Here is a 17,423-nt window from a genome sequence, read left to right on the forward strand (position 1 = left end):
TATATGCGTGATTAGATTTGACAGTAAACAGATGGCACAGGTTCAGGGGGAGCAGATCTTTTTAATAATGCATTGTTGGCATTATGGTTAGTGGTCCTTGGTGATGATGCTTAGGATACATCTTGCTATGATATGATTATGAGTTGTCCATGACAAAATCTCATATGATGTTTGGGGTTACATAGTTGATGATCAGATCAGATTTGTGGTTAATTCTCTGATATAATGCTTACATGGTGATCTTTATAAGGATAAGGAAAAGTACAAAGCTTGTATACACATCTTCATTACTTGATGATGAGTCTATCATATGCTGCTGTCGTCATATGCATAAAGATCATATAATATAGTTGATGCAAGTCTCCTATAGTTCTTGGCTCTCATGTGGATGAGGATTGCTGCGGTTGATGATCTTGAGCTAAAGATACATAGTACTATATACAGTATGCTGGATACATGAATGATTACTCAAAATTGCATTGTTGGAGACATGATGATGATAAAATGACAGATTGATACTTACATATGTTGATTGATACAGATGTCCCCAATTGATGATACATGGATGATATATAAGATCATGCAGATCTTGATGTTGATGAGATGGCTATGATGTCTTTCAAGAGGATGAGTTGATATCTATAGGCAGACATACCTTGCTACAAGACATTTACAGGTTGCTGATCTGAATAGTGATTGACAGATGCTGCTGATATTAGTTATTAATAACTTTCATAGTCTTGCTCTAGATATTTCGTCTCTATGTCATATATGTCTTTTGTTATCAAGGTCATGTAACAACCTTTTTTGGTTTCCCCACTATGCCTGGGATGAATGATGTAATGTACTTGTTTATCATGTGTAAACTTCTGGTGTAAGCCCACTTGGATGGGTGGATGAGTCAATATTTGTATATCCTCACTTGGTTGAGAGATGTATGTATGTATGAGTCTTTGGTGATAGGAAGGTCATTTAAGATAGAGTCATGTTCTTCTTGTAGAACATCTTTTTGCAGATCTTGCCTACAGTCAGGGGGAGCATGAACAACACACTTTAGCAGTGCAGAGACTCAGCATGTACTCAAGGGGAGCATGGACAGATTGGTACACCTTGGCATATACAAAGGGGGAGCTCATTCAGAAATTTCAGCAGGCACTCAGGGGGAGTATGGACAGCAAAGGAAGAGAATATCTTGGTCTGCCCTTTGCCCTTGATGTCAAAGGGGGAGAGTGATTTGGTATTGTTGCCATCAAGTCCAAAGGGGGAGATTGTTGGCATTATGATGCATGTGTTGTACTTGATGGCAACCAACTCGTAGAAGATCAACTCACTTATATATATCTAGATGAATCTACGGAAAAGATATCAGATGTGACAGAATACATAGGATGCAGAACATCTCAAAGGAATCAGATGACAATTCTTAGTATGACAAGTTAGCTTTGCCATCAAGTCCAAAGGGGGAGATTGTTGGCATTATGAGACAAGTGTTGTCCTTGATGGCAAATCACACAGATGATAAATTATAGTGCAACAAAGTTATTTTCAAGTTCACGCACTTTCATGCAGAGAAAAGTTTCTTTCATGTAGAGAAAAGTTCACGCACTTTCATGCAGAGAAAATTTTCTTTCATGTAGAGAAAAGTTCATGCACTTTCATGCAGAGAAAAGTTCACGCACTTTCATGGTTGGTTCATGGTATTAGTCCGACAGTTTTTGATCCTATGGTTTTGGTTCGTGGTATTGCATCCAAAAGTGTTGATCCCAAGTATTGGGTCCATGTTATTGAATTGTTATGGTTTTTGGTCCGTGGTATTATGAAAGGCCTAAGGCTATAAAAGAGGAAGGAGATCATTTGGCAAGGCATCTTCTGAATAATTGAATATTTGATAAAGTGCTAGATCTGGAATACGGTGATTGGGTTATGGTGCAGATCTAGATCTGAATAAAGAAGGAACCTGAGCGCAAGGAGAAGGATAAGTTCTATTGATGGGTCAAAATCTTAAGGCTGGAATAGTGGTATCTCTATATGATTTTGATATGTGATATGTAGCGCACACTTGATCTATAAATCTGATAATCTAGGTTAACTAATATCTAAATGTTTGAAAGAATGAATTTATAGATCTGTACGCAGGTTTCTGTTGGTGAAGTTGCGGACTTTACTTGAAATATGTTTTAGCTGTTTTTATCTATTACTGCGGTGTTCAAGGTTCTGATTTGATATCTGGTTGCTGTGTGCTGAGAAAGTATTAATTTAGTTTATGCACAAGGAATTTGGTTGATTACAGATCTATTTGATACTTGATGGATCGGGATCTTAAGGATTGGAATGTTTATCATTATCTGGTTTGATAGACTAGATCTGAATTATTGACGTATGTTTTATGAATGGTATGATCTGGGTATGTCTGATGTATGGAACAACTGCAAAGTTATAAGGAAATATTTGCAGATTCAATATTGGGTAATTCAGAGATTGATGATGCTAGTATTGATTGATTATGAGCTTCAATGATATTAATGGGTCCAGTATGAAAATTGGATGAAATGTGGCCTTTCAGATTATGATGTTGTGCTTCAGTGTATCCAGTCTGAAAATTTGTGAAACATGGTACTTGGAGGAAGAAAGAGAAGGTTGTAGCCTTCAATAGGTCGGCACCTACGTACTAGTACATCAGCTAGTACAAGAGCCAAGGGTGTGGTAGCTCCCTTCTAGTAGCAGTTGGAAAACAAGTAAAGGTTGGAGCATTTCAGCAGGTAGCAGCCTGCGTACTAGTAAATGGATCGGCTAGTACAAGAGCAAAGGGGGTTGTAGCTCCCTTCCAGGAGAGTCTGGAGAACGAGAGAAGGTTGTAGCCTTCTGCAGGTAGAAGCCTGTGTACTGGTATAAGTCTGCACCAGTACAGAACTATTGTAAAAGGTATTTCTTATTAAAGAAGATTGAGACGACTTGCAGCGGGTGGTTTTCACCCGCATTGGGTTTCCACCTTACATCATGGTGTTCATGTGTGCTTCTTGTGTGTGATGATCTGTTGTATTTTACTGCTCCGATTTACTACTCATATGGTTAATAATGTTCTGATGCACTCATTAGAGATCAACTAACTGAATCATATGTTTACTGGATATATACTTGTTGCATCACATATGAATCTTAATATGGAAAGTGAAAAGTTATATTGATCTGATAATACTGATTCACCCCCCCCCTCTCAGTATTATTTCCAATAGTTATATGGTACAATGGTCTCTTTTCTGATTCCAACTTGTTTGCAAAAGTCAATGAAATCATTGGAAATGAACCCTCCTCCATTGTCAGATCTGAAAATTTTGATCTGCTTTCTAGTTTGTTTTTTTACTAGAGCTTTGTTATCTTTGAACATGTTAAACACTTTACTTTTATTTTTCACAAAATAAATCCATGTTTTGCGAGAAAAATCATCCACAAAGATAATATAATACAAGTAAAGTTATAGGCATTGGTCCACATATTTTCTAAATGTACAAGATGCAATTCCTGATTGGTTCTACTTTTGCTTGAAGGGAATGGTCTCTTCACTTGCTTTTTGGTTGCGCATCCTTGGCAAATGCCATCATGATCCGATCTAATTTCTAACATTCCGGAAACCATTTTTCTCACATGAGGTAATGCTTTGTAGTGCAAGTGAGTGAACCTTTGGTGCCAAAGTTCACTTTGATGATTTATGTCATGGATTAGTGCATGAATAGGTTTTCCATTGATTTTGTATAGACCTTCACATCTCGATCCCTAGAGTGAGGGCATCTTTCGTGTTGGATCTCGATGGCCAAGTGAGAACTTTACCATTATGAAAACAACTTTCATTCGTTTATCTTCTAAAGTTGATATAGACACAAGATTGTTGTTTAAGCCAGGTACATAAAACTTCTTAAAGAGTCAAAGTTTTACCTTGATCTAGATGGAAAGAAACAGAACCAGATCCCTTTATGGGATATGTAGAGTTATCCCCAAGAATGATCTTCAAATCCGTCTCCCTCTCAACCAGATTAGAGAGTACTTCTTTGTAACCAGTAAAGTGCCTTGAAGCACCACTATCAACCAACCATCTCAAGAATTTGCAGGAGATGAACTAAAAAGAGAAGAAACAAGAAAGAATTCTGATTGAGTCTCAATTGCATTATTATCATACCTTTGGTTCCTTGAGGAACGATAGTTTCCTCTGCGATTAGAAGGAGCTTTTCTTCTTCTTCTGTAATCAGATTTGTTGGAGCAATTGTTGAAGTTCGATTTTGATGCTCTTTTGTTTTCTGAACAGTCATGAACATAGTGGCCATGCTTGCGACAATTGTAGCATTGGACTTTTGATGAATCTCTGGTCCATTGAGAGGAGCTATTGGGAGCAGAGTTTCTTGAGTAGTGCATTCCTCTTCTTCCTTTCTTCTTTTTGCCTTGTACAACAAAGGAAGTAGGTTCTCCCTCCTCATGCTTGAGAATTCTCCCTCTGGAAATCATTTTGGCTTCTTCTTGACTGCACTTTCCCAGGAGCTCATCAGATGTAGGAAACTTGTCATTATTACTGATGGTAGTAATAACAATTTCCCAGGAAGAAGGAAGACCTCCAAGTGAAATCAGTACCAGTTCTTTATCGGAAACAACTTCACTAGAAGTTGATAGCTGATTTTTGATTTTTGATATTCTCATGATGTATGCTTGAATGGTTTCTCCTCTATTCATCTTAACATCCTTGAGTTGATTCTTCAAAGCAAGAACTTGACTCAAGTTGTTCATTTAATACACTCTAATCAACCTGTCAACCTGTCCTTCAACATACTCTAGAACATCATGTTTTTGAAGAGTAATATCCAATCTGGCTTTCCAAGGGAAAAAAATTGAAGCATCAACCAACTTCTCTTCATTCTTAAAGTAGGAGGAAGACATCTTGATCTGCTCAAAATATCAGCAACAAATAGAAAGGGACATCAAGAGATATTTCAGCAAAAAATGAGCAGTAAGTAGAAGGAACAACATGAGATATTTAAGCAAAAAGAGATTTGCAAATGGAGCGGGCAACAAGCTAGATTTCAGCAAAAAGAACGCTGCAAATGGAACAGACAACAAGCTATATTTCAACAAAAAAAGAGCTGCAAATGGAGCAGACGACAAGCTATATTTCATCAGAAAAACGAGCTGCAAATGGCGCAGACAACAAGCTATATTTTAGGAAAAAAACTGCAAATGGAGCGGACAACAAACTATATTTCAGCAGAAAAGGAGCTGCAAACGGAGAGAATAGTAAGAGATATTCTAGCAGAAAGAGAGCTAGAAATGGAATTGACAGCAAGAGATAATCTAGCAGAAAGAGAGATAGAAATGGAGTTTGTCTTCTTGAGCTTGTCTTTACCAAAACTCTGATACCATGTTGAAATTTTGATGCTCTATGCTGTTACAATCACTTGAATCCAGAACTTCTTTATGCTACAAAATAAGTTAAGTAATTGTAGATCGAACTTAAACCATATAAACCATATGCACAATGGAAGATAGCCAAGAACTCAATGAGACACAGAGAAGTTAGGTCAATGACTAGGGCAAAACCCAACCAGATTCTTCTTCTATTACAAACCAATTGTTCAACAGAGATACACAGTACAATGAGGGAATGAAGAAGTTCACCCAAATCTGAAGACCTCTGACAACAATAGCTAATACAAACACTAAATCACTTTGGCTCTCCAAGATCTGCTCTTGCTCTTCAAGATTCTTTCTCTCTCTCTCTCTCAATCTTCCTCTAGACTTTCCAACTCTCTCTTTCTCAAGTTCAAATTCTCCTCTCACAAGCATAAGTAAGTGTGTCAAGTGAAAATTAAAGACACAAATATATAGGAAGAGTAAGGAGGTCGAATTCATGAGGGAGTAACTCCTATGCCTTGAGGAGGAGTTACATATGCCAAAATAGGAGTGTAACTTATGGCATAAGGGAGAGGAGTGTAACTTATGCATTTAGGAGAGAAGTGTAACTTATGCATTAAAGAGGTGTAAGAAGAATCTTTTTATGACGAGTCATTAAATTGTGTAAGAGAGTATAAGAGGTGCATAAGAACATTAAAGAGAATATGAATAAATCCATCAAGAGAGAGAGAGAGTAGCATATGCATTAATTGAGGGGAGTTACATATGACATGATTAAGTCTCATAGCTGAGAGACTTGAATTTCTTTTTAATAATAATATAATAATATCATAAAGAGGATAAATCATAATAGTAATAGTAATAATAATAATATTGATGATTAAGTTAAAGAATTAAACAATTGAGATTGATTCAGGACAAGTTAAGTGATTTTCCATTGTATATATATGATTATGAATTGATGGAAAGTGATTTACTATTTTTGGAAAGTCATGGTTGCAAAGATAGACATGGATTTCTATTTTTAGAAAGTCATTTTAGAAAGGTTGGAAATGAAATTTTATTCAGGGAAATTCATCCCATAGCTGTCAATTTTCAACATTGACTAGGTGGAATTCCTAGAACGATGTATTATGGAAATATTTAGAAATTCGGGGATTAAGTTTTAACGTAATAGTGGGAGTGGAAGAGAAAATTATGCTAGACCCTGAATAAGGCATATATCCATTACATGCTCACTGGAGAACATTTCATCCTAATAAGGCTTGTGGAGTAGAATTTATGACGCACATGGTCAATTTCATCAAGAATCTAGCAGGGTAATAGTTTGAAATACATATTTATTTAAATACCTCTAGGCTCTGCCGCTCTTGTCGGTGTCCTCTTGGGTCTCCAACTCCAAGCAGTGAACCGTGATGGCTGACACTAGATTGTCTCTCTGGCTCCTCCAACTCCAAATGGTGGTGACAACAGACAGTCCCAACTCCCAAGTCAACTTGTTAGTCAGCGTCAGCTCGTCCAATTCCAAGCGGTGGTGATGGCAGACAGTCTCTCAACTCAAGCAACAATGGTGCAGGCTTGGCCGCTCCCCTAGGCTTGAAATGATAAAACGTTGAATCGTGAAATGCAATAGGTTATGAAGGGCCTGCCAAAAAAATAAAAAACAAAAGAACTGAAACGAAAAACCTAAAATCCGTTCTCGGCAGCTGTTTTGTGTGATCTGTTTCCATAAATTGTGATATGTATCTATTTTTGCCTAATCCGTTTCCAGAAATCATGATATGCATCCAGTTTTTTCCAGAAATGGATCGATTTTTCAAAAAACCCCATTGAAATGTTTCAGCTCTCTGACTGGCTGTTTCTGAAAAATTGAAATAGGACTGAAACATATCAAGCCTGTATCAAATATGTCTCATACTCGTTTCAGGATCCAAAACACCGTACAACGTTTCTGGGAGATGGGGGCAGCGTTTCTGGTATCCTAGACTCAAAGCCTGTCAAAGGAGAGAGAGTGAGAGAGAGAGATCGGGATATGAAGACGATGGTGTCAAGGTATCTCAAGTTTGATCACATTAGTGCCGAACCAACTGCACTAATGACACAATAAGAGTTGGTCATAGCTGAATGTGGAAATTACACCATTCTCAACAATATGTTCATTGAATAATCTGTCTAATAAGCTGTCATGATGGTTTTACTGCAGAAATAATAATACTATTTACAAACACACTTCTTTGAACCACTTTATCATTGTAAGCCATGCCCCTATATTCTCTCTGGCAACAAACCTTGCAATTGGTTGTATGCATCTTTTTTTGCTCTGTCACATCAATAGAAAGTCTAATCAATTATCACAGATTTGGATCATGTTATTTATGCTTCTTGGGAACTCTCATATTATGCCATTCATCATGTTTATTTCAGCTTTGATCATCTATCCTCAAATATGCCCATGTCCATTACTCCCAAATGTAATTCAATGAAGTCTTACTTTCTCTCTTTATTTAAGCTTCTATTTAAATATTTTCATCTCTGTGAGATAAACTTCCTAGTTTCTTGATAGACTGAGGTGTAACATATTATTGTTTTTGAAATTGATAATGGTGACTAATCAACTGATCCTGATGAGGTTGCCAAATAGCCTTAATTTTTTTTTTGGTTGTATTGTGCTTTAATCAAATAAAGCAATAGAAATTGCTGCATTCAAATAAAGGATAAGAGCAAGAGACTAGTCTTATTTGTTCGTGATAAATAAATGGCTGTAGAGTTCACGATGCAATTGATATTTCTTCATTTCTTGAAAGCTGAGAATTATTCAGCAATGTGGGAAGTCATCCAGATTAACATAGGACCAAATCTCTATCAAAATGAGTATCACAAATTCTGATATCCCAGTTGTTTCTATCATGTATCTTTTCAGAACTCAAAACATTCATCATACCCTTCCAATTGTATCTATTTCTCCACTTTTTGTCCCCCCAAGCATGTTTTGCTATAATCTTATTGGAAACATATTCAGAAGTTAATTGACATCCAAAAGATGAGATCTATCTTATTGCAAGCTTTAGGAATAAAACCATATCTTAAGAATTTCTTTGACTGTCTCTATGAGTTGAAGTTGGTTTCATTTCGTGTAAAGTGAATTTTCTTAACCTGGAGAAAAAATATTTCTAAGCAAGGGTTTGTGTTTATTTTGTTTTCCTGTATAAAGGATTCGCATAATGTGGAAATAAATCAATTCCAGGCAAGGATTTCTCCATAAATCTAAAGAGATTTTGGGTGTTATTTATTATGAAGTGCCCATTAGATTATATATTCTGGCAATATTCTTCATGATAATAATGCTGGAGGACATCTTCATTACTTTCTTATCATCTTTCTAGACATGATGTGATCATTCTTGCCGAGATGAGGTTGCCAAATAGCCTTGACATGAGGGTCCCAACTCCCAAGTCAACTTGTTAGTCAGCGTCAGCTCGTCCAATTCCAAGCGGTGGTGATGGCAGACAGTCTCTCAACTCAAGCAACAATGGTGCAGGCTTGGCCGCTCCCCTAGGCTTGAAATGATAAAACGTTGAATCGTGAAATGCAATAGGTTATGAAGGGCCTGCCAAAAAAATAAAAAACAAAAGAACTGAAACGAAAAACCTAAAATCCGTTCTCGGCAGCTGTTTTGTGTGATCTGTTTCCATAAATTGTGATATGTATCTATTTTCGCCTAATCCGTTTCCAGAAATCATGATATGCATCCAGTTTTTTCCAGAAATGGATCGATTTTTCAAAAAACCCCATTGAAATGTTTCAGCTCTCTGACTGGCTGTTTCTGAAAAATTGAAATAGGACTGAAACATATCAAGCCTGTATCAAATATGTCTCATACTCGTTTCAGGATCCAAAACACTGTACAACATTTCTGGGAGATGGGGGCAGCGTTTCTGGTATCCTAGACTCAAAGCCTGTCAAAGGAGAGAGAGTGAGAGAGAGAGATCGGGATATGAAGACGACGGTGTCAAGGTATCTCAAGTTTGATCACATTAGTGCCGAACCAACTGCACTAATGACACAATAAGAGTTGGTCATAGCTGAATGTGGAAATTACACCATTCTCAACAATAAAGGATAGGAGCAAGAGACTAGTCTTTTTTGTTCGCGATAAATAAATGGCTGTAGAGTTCACGATGCAATTGATATTTCTTCGTTTCTTGAAAGCTGAGAATTATTCAGCAATGTGGGAAGTCATCCAGATTAACATAGGACCAAATCTCTATCAAAATGAGTATCGCAAATTCTGATATCCCACTTGTTTCTATCATGTATCTTTCGGAACTCAAAACATTCATCATACCCTTCCAATTGTATCTATTTCTCCATTTTTTGTCCCCCCAAGCATGTTTTGCTATAATCTTATTGGAAACATATTCAGAAGCTAATTGGCATCCAAAAGATGAGATCTATCTTATTGCAAGCTTTAGGAATCAACCATATCTTAAGAATTTCTTTGACTGCCTCTATGAGTTGAAGTTGGTTTCATTTCGTGTAAAGTGAATTTTCTTAACCCGGAGAAAAAATATTTCTAAGCAAGGGTTTTAATGTGTTTATTTTGTTTTCCTGCATAAAGGATTCACATAATGTGGAAATAAATCAATTCCAGGCAAGGATTTCTCTATAAATCTAAAGAGATTTTGGGTGTTATTTATTCTGAGGTGCCCATTAGATTATATATGCTTGCAATATTCTTCATGATAATAATGCTGGAGGACATCTTCATTACTTTCTTATCATCCTTTTAGACATGATGTGATCATTCTTGCCGAGATGAGGTTGCCAAATAGCCTTTTTTTTTGTATTGTGCTTTCATTAAATAAAGCAATAGAAATTGCTGCATTCAAATAAAGGATAGGAGCAAGAGACTAGTCTTATTTGTTCGCGATAAATAAATGGCTGTAGAGTTCACGATGCAATTGATATTTCTTCGTTTCTTTAAAGCTGAGAATTATTCAGCAATGTGGGAAGTCATTCAGATTAAGATAGGACCAAATCTCTATCAAAATGAGTATCACAAATTCTGATATCCCAATTGTTTCTATCATGTATTTTTTCAGAACTCAAAACATTCGTCATACCCTTCCAATTGTATCTATTTCTCCACTTTTTGCCCCCCCAAGCATGTTTTGCTATTATCTTATTGGAAACATATTCAGAAGCTAATTGGCATCCAAAAGATGAGATCTATCTTATTGCAAACTTTAGGAATCAACCATATCTTGAGAATTTCTTCGACTGTCTCTATGAGTTGAAGTTGGTTTCATTTCATGTAAAGTGAATTTTCTTAACCCGGAGAAAAAATATTTCTAGTCAAGGGTTTTAATGTGTTTATTTTGTTTTCCTGCATAAAGGATTCACATAATGTGGAAGTAAATCAATTCCAGGCAAGGATTTCTCTATAAATCTAAAGAGATTTTGGGTGTATAAATCTAAAGAGATTTTGGGTGTTATTTATTATGAGGTGCCCATTAGATTATATATGCTTGCAATATTCTTCATGATAATAATGCTGGAGGACATCTTCATTACTTTCTTATCATCTTTTTAGACATGATGTGATCATTCTTGCCGATGATCTTTGTTTATTTGGTTTTATTTTTCATGTTCTCACCCATAAGACCAGTTGTATTTGACATTTGTTGCCACTTTTGGCCGACTGCAATGTTGCGTTTGATGTCCTATGATCAGAAGAGTCTTCTATTGGTTAGTAAAATATATTCTAGAGTGTTGTAAGTGCTGTCTTTGAATTATTAACCTACATTGTAGCGTCACAGGTGTCATCTTTGAATTTTTGTCGCTGAGGATGTAGATCTTTGTGAATTTTTTTTACTCTGGAAAATATCTAGCCACTTAACGTTTAAAGCAGGACTCTTTATTCATGTCTGTTTTGTTTTGGCAGCTTCATTTTGGCATCAAGCATTCAGTTGATAAGATTTTATATTTTTTTGATGAGGGCTAAAAAAGTAATTTGTTAAATTCAAGATAATGATGTTTTTCTCAATATCTGGTAAAAGTGTTCTGCTGTTATCTAAAATCATTGCGTTACTTAGTGCTGCACTTTCAGCTTAGTGTACTTTTTGTCAACATTGATGTCTGTGGGATTGTGCGTCTTTCTTTAGTCACTAGATATATTTATTTTTTGTTAGTTTTCTTTAATCCTCTATTTCTTAGTATTTTAACTTTGTTCAGGATTTCCACTTAAGCGTGCTGGCGGCATATCTTCATCCAGACTCCAAGTCTGAGATCCTTAAGGTAATAGCAATGCTTGTATTTCTTCAGGGTGAATTTTTATCCAATTGATTTTACACGGTTCAAATGCAATGGATTATTTGTGAAGTTCTGCTTTTTTGTCTTTTTGCAGATCAATTTGCTCTCAAGTGATGTATGTTGCAAGGACCACAATTTTGATCTGCAGTATTTACCCTTTTCTGGGATGGGTGGCTAAGGTTGATTTATTTTACCATTATACTACAATGACTCCAGTTTGATAACTGTGAATACTGGAATTTCTACTGTTGTAGATAAGTGTATCACTAATAGGAAATTTTGGACAATATATATCGAAGTATATGTATTGGTATACTGACATACTTGGTTCTTGCTTGAACTTCTTTCATCTGAGTAAAGCCCTTGCTGCGGATCTTTCAGATGATAAATGTCTCCCTAAATTGTAATAGCAGATGATGTTTCAAGTTTATCAAGGCTTCCGATATGTTCAAAATTTCATATACAAGAAATTTGACAGATTGATTCACAAAAAATATGAGATGTGGTTAGAAAAATATCAACACGGTGACTTATATTGTCTTGTTAACTGATTAAAACAAAGATAGAAACAGAGCTGCTTTACAGCAGTAATGATTTTTCCAGTGATACTGCACATGAAGATTGTAACTATCCTAGGCTTTAAGAGAGAATGTTAACTGCAGCTTCCTCCATGAAATGTAAGACATTGTTTAACCGTGGTTCCTTTGTTTTATCTACTAGCAGCTCTCATGGCTATTATTGGTTAAATTGAAGGTCCAACCATTGCAATTGTGAGCTTGGAAAGTAAACTCAGAAGCACCATAAATATATAAGTAGGGATGAGAGAGTCCCGGATTCAGAAAGAACTAACAAACAAGAACCAGTGAACATCAAAAACTTGGTGGAGGGTAAGTGATATGAATTTTTGGAATTTAGGTTTTTCACTCCAGCTTGAATACCAGCTATATAATATCTGTACACATTCTTTAGTTTTTGAAAAAACCATAGCTTTGTTTTTGGTTTTTGGGTGACTAGATTAAGCAGTGTTCCAAGGGGACATGTCCCCAGGGTCAGGTGCACACACCCCTCGCACGCGTTGCACCTGGGACAGGGGGATGTCTAGGGGTGCGTTTCTCCACGCACAGCTTTTGGGGAATCGTGCGGAGATGCAGGGCCAATGTGGGGGACGTGACTCCCCAAAAAAGGTGCTTTTAGGCGTCCCCCTTGGTGTGTCCCTCCTTGAATTTGTCTAATAAGACTTAATCTAAAAAAATTTGAAAATTCATGTATTAAAAAACTTAAAAATAAAATAGAAAATAAAACAAAACTTGAAACAACTAGAAATAAAACAAAACTAAAAGTGAAAAAGTTAAAACTTACCTAGGTAAACCTACCTATTCATTTCCCAAATTCTCTTGCCCACTGTTGAGCTTTGTTGAGTGCTCTCATGCTGCTGTCGAGCTATGCTCTCTTGCCTGCCGTCGAGCTGTGCTCCCCTGCCCGCCATCGAGTTGTGCTCTCTTGCCCGCCGTTACGCTGTGCTCTCTTGCCCGTCGTCAAGCTCTTATAGAATGATGAATGATGAATTTAATTTTTAAATCAATGTAGATTATAGAATGATGAATGATATGGATCAATGTATTTGAATATTTCATTATTGAATCTCATGGTAAGGATAAATGATGTATGTATCAAAATGAATGATGAGGATGGATCAATTTAATTCGATTATGAATTTAAATTTTAAGTGTGGATCAATGTGTACTATTAGTCTATTTATGCTTTCATTATTGAATATGAAGTTGAATATATATATATATATATACCACGACGTTCGCTCGCACCCCTGAAATTTCCCGAAAATTTGAGGGTACTTCCGCACACCCCTCACACCCACGTCTCCCTGCAACCAAGTCTTGGTGGAACATTGGTAATTGGCCGCTGGACCGGGCTCGTACTCGCATGGCACGGGGTTGATTCTAACCGCTAGCACCATAAACTCTAGGTGAAACCACACGTGCCTCAACTAGAATGATGAATGATATGGATCAATGTATTTGAATATTTCATTATTGAATCTCATGGTAAGGATAAATGATGTATGTATCAAAATGAATGATGAGGATGGATCAATTTAATTCAATTATGAATTTAAATTTTAAGTGTGGATCAATGTGTACTATTAGTCTATTTATGCTTTCATTATTGAATATGAAGTTGATATATATATATATATATATATATATATATATATATATATATATATATACCACGACGTTCGCTCGCACCCCTGAAATTTCCCGAAAATTTGAGGGTACTTCCACACAACCCTCACACCCGCGTCTCCCTGCAACCAAGTCTTGGTGGAACATTGGTAATTGGCTGCTGGACCGGGCTCGTACTCGCATGGCACGGGGTTGATTCTAACCGCTAGCACCATAAACTCTAGGTGAAACCACACGTGCCTCAACACATGGCTTATAAGTTAAATTAGGGGGATTTGAACGTTTGATTGCATACTTTACATAATACTTCATAACATGGCCATCACCAATTGAGCTGCCACCCGGGGACAAACCATGGCTCAAATTGATTACAAAATATATTTGACATTTAGTCTGGCATGTTTGACTCTTAATTCCAAATATAAGCTTTCTTACACAACACTATCATGTACTTTCAAAACAAGAACTTAAGCATTGGAACTCAAGCAACTAATCAAATATAATGTGTATAGCCATAGTATTCAAAACCGGCCCAGCTAACCGGTTACCGGTCTAACTGGTCAGTTAGCAGGCCTACCGGTTGGAACCCATCAAAAAACTTGGTCAAACACCTTGTTTGGCCAAAAATTGGAGCTAACCGGTCCTAACTGGCTGGTTTAGGACGGAACCGGCCGGCTTGTGGTCAAACCGGCCGATAAACCGATCAGTTTATTGCCAGGGCAAGTATAACCCCCACAAAATGCATTTTTGTGAGTTTTGAAGCTGTTTTGAGGGAAATTTGGGGTTGTTTTTCTCCAAAAATAGTCCCTCCAAGAAAAACATGCCTACCGTCTCATTTTCCTGATACATTTCAACCTTAACAACGTTGGCAATTAATGGTAATGTTAAATTCTTAAAGTAAAAGGATGCAAATGAAAATTAAAGGAACATTTCCTTTAATTTTAATTTTCATCCTTGTACTTAAATTTTTAACATTACCATGAAATCACTCAAGATGTTTGAGAGTGGTTTTGACCTCATTGGATTTCATATGGAGAAACTAGAATTTTAGATTTCACTCAAAATTCAACAGACTTAATGGTTTTCAGGATTTCATGGTTTGGGGGTAAACAATAAATGCAATCGGAGATCCAAATGATGAGCAAAACTCCTGATCTAGATCCCGTTGTGTTGGACGATATTGAACCAACATCGGAATGGGTGGAGGAGATTGAAGAACCTGTGTTTGAGGTTGATATTGATATTGACATGGCTTTAGCGAGGGATGACGTAGATTATGTGGCGGCATCAGAACCAGGATCAGTGGCGGCATCAAGGAAAGGCAAAGAACCAATGGAAGGCGTTAGTCATGCAGGTCGACAAACTCGTGCTTCCATTAGGTCCACTTCTATTGTTATTGGTGGCATTGATACTGAGGTTGCAGATCAGGTTGAGGCATCCTTAGACTCTTAACCAGATGATGTCTATGTAGCTCTTGATGATGATCTTGTGGCTAGTAGTGGTGATGAACTTGATGATTGATCATGTGTCACTGTAGACTTGTAGTAGGCCAATGGCCTCATAGCTTGCAGCATTGTTTTTGGACTTTATAGGCCATTTAGAGCCTCATTGCTCATGTATTTTGCTATTTTGTCGATGATATGTATTGCACTCGGTGCCATTTTGATATATTCACCTTTACATGGTATATAAATGAGCAAACTTTGCATATTTTGTCTCTATTGGCTTGGAATCATGGTTTTAAATCTTAAAAATAGTTTTTTTTCATTAAAAATTAATTATTTAATGTATTTTTCTAAAACCGGTTCGTTTAGACCAAACCAATCCCGGTTAGACCGATTTCGCTTTTAAAAACTATGGTGTATACCAAGAGTTTTCTACTTAGTTTATAATGACGGCAAAGTCTCTTTTAGGTTTTCCCTGTTATAAGAGTAATAAAAAAACACAACTTGTGACACTCTTATTTCCCACTTTTCCTTGAGTTTCAATTGTTTTATATAGGATCTTGTTTGCATACAACAATTAGAAAATTGACCCTATGCTTCTGATCCTACGTGGGTTCCTATTTCTTGTTTGTTGGCTTGCAAATGTTTGTTTCTTCATGACCAGGTTCTGCATTCATAGTTCACAGCTCTAAACTTTTGCAAAGTTTTCCTTCTTGCCTATTAAGTTCTGCAAGGGTGGTTTCTGTAAACATGCCTAGTATACTTATCCTGAAACTTGGGGATTTGGGGAAATTCAAATAACTTGAACTTGGCAACTATGACACCCCTACATTAATTATGGCTTTTATAAACATTTTGTGTAATTAAGCACCTTAGTGCAATATTTGATTGCTGGCAGAAAAACTCAGTTTTAATATAATGAAAACCATCGCTGGTGAAATTTGTTCTTTTATTTCGATCATGGTGCCAAAGCGTATGAATACTCTGCTTAATGTTTGATTTAACACTACCAAAGTTATAACAAGCATATATTCACGCTTGAAATAAATTAACTGTGGATTAGTGTTTTAATTAAATATAATTAATAATTTTAATGTTATAATTAAAAATTAACTAATAACATTAATAATAATAATTAAACATTTATTTGATTCTTAAAATCTGAGAAGGGACACATGCCAGAGTATGAGGGAATGCAGATGATGTTCTGTATTCATGCCATGCTACATGCCTTATTTGTGGCGGGCATGTCCATGTTGATGCTTATGCTTAACTTGCATACTGCTCGATCTATATATATATATGGCCAAATGTCTATAAATCTCTCATGGAAAGGGGATTACAGATGGAATAAGAAGCTCATTTTTATTTATGGGTTGTTATTGTTTATTTGATACATAGGGCAACATCTCGAGAAACTACTGGATATCACCGTAAGTTTTGATTGTCTGATCCAATGCAGTGTCACGAAGAGCTTTGCAACATGTTATGACATCGGCTTGATTGGATAACGACCCGCTAACACTGTTTTACAACAGTTGGTTGTTAAATGTCTTGTTAATCATATTAATTCCTATTGTCAACTGCTAAGTATTATTTCTAGGGATTGAATGAGCATTGCAATTAGGCTAATGTAAAAAATGCATGGGTCATACATAGTTCCATTGAATTGAGTTGACAGTTCATTTGTTTGTACATTGACTTTGGGGACGATAATATTATTAAAATTAAAATAAAAAATTTATTTATTTTAAATACTTGTGTGGAGGTGATGGATTAGTAAAATAAGTAAGTATTATGATGGGAATGTATTAGGTATATTAGGTATTTTTGTATATAAGTACATTTATTTTTTAATTTCTCATTGTACATTCTGTTTATAATGTGTTTTTTGTCTCTTGTATTAATTAGGGAAATCATGGAGGGTTGTAGTTCAATACCAACAAGTGGATATGAATTTTTCTCTTCCTCCAATTCCAAGTGGTCAAGTCCAACAAAACACAAACCCCAAGAAACCCTTGTTAAAGTTTGTGAAAAATTTTACTAAAAACAAGAAAAAGAATAGTGGTGG

The 17,423-nt window shown here is 36.2% G+C and overlaps 1 protein-coding gene across 4 annotated transcripts in view; it reads left to right on the forward strand.

Annotated features, from left to right (window-relative positions):
• Positions 1 to 12,133, forward strand: part of LOC149262626 (protein DWD HYPERSENSITIVE TO UV-B 1-like) — a 257,742-nt gene extending 245,609 nt beyond the window's left edge. For 3 of the 4 annotated variants that reach the window (XM_089424988.1, XM_089424989.1, XM_089424992.1), the window contains exons 9-10: positions 11,608 to 11,688; positions 11,798 to 12,133. In XM_089424988.1, the coding sequence (XP_089281114.1) occupies positions 11,608 to 11,688; positions 11,798 to 11,881 (165 nt within the window). In that variant the 3' untranslated portion in view covers positions 11,882 to 12,133. The remainder of the gene's footprint in view (positions 1 to 11,607; positions 11,689 to 11,797) is intronic. The other variant, XM_089424996.1, reaches the window with a different exon arrangement.
• Positions 12,134 to 17,423: the final 5,290 nt, after the last annotated feature.

The sequence above is a fragment of the Pinus tabuliformis genome, chromosome 6, assembly GCF_031772625.1.
Source record: "Pinus tabuliformis cultivar Carrire ecotype Pingquan chromosome 6, CPIR1, whole genome shotgun sequence".
Lineage (NCBI taxonomy): Eukaryota > Viridiplantae > Streptophyta > Pinopsida > Pinales > Pinaceae > Pinus > Pinus tabuliformis.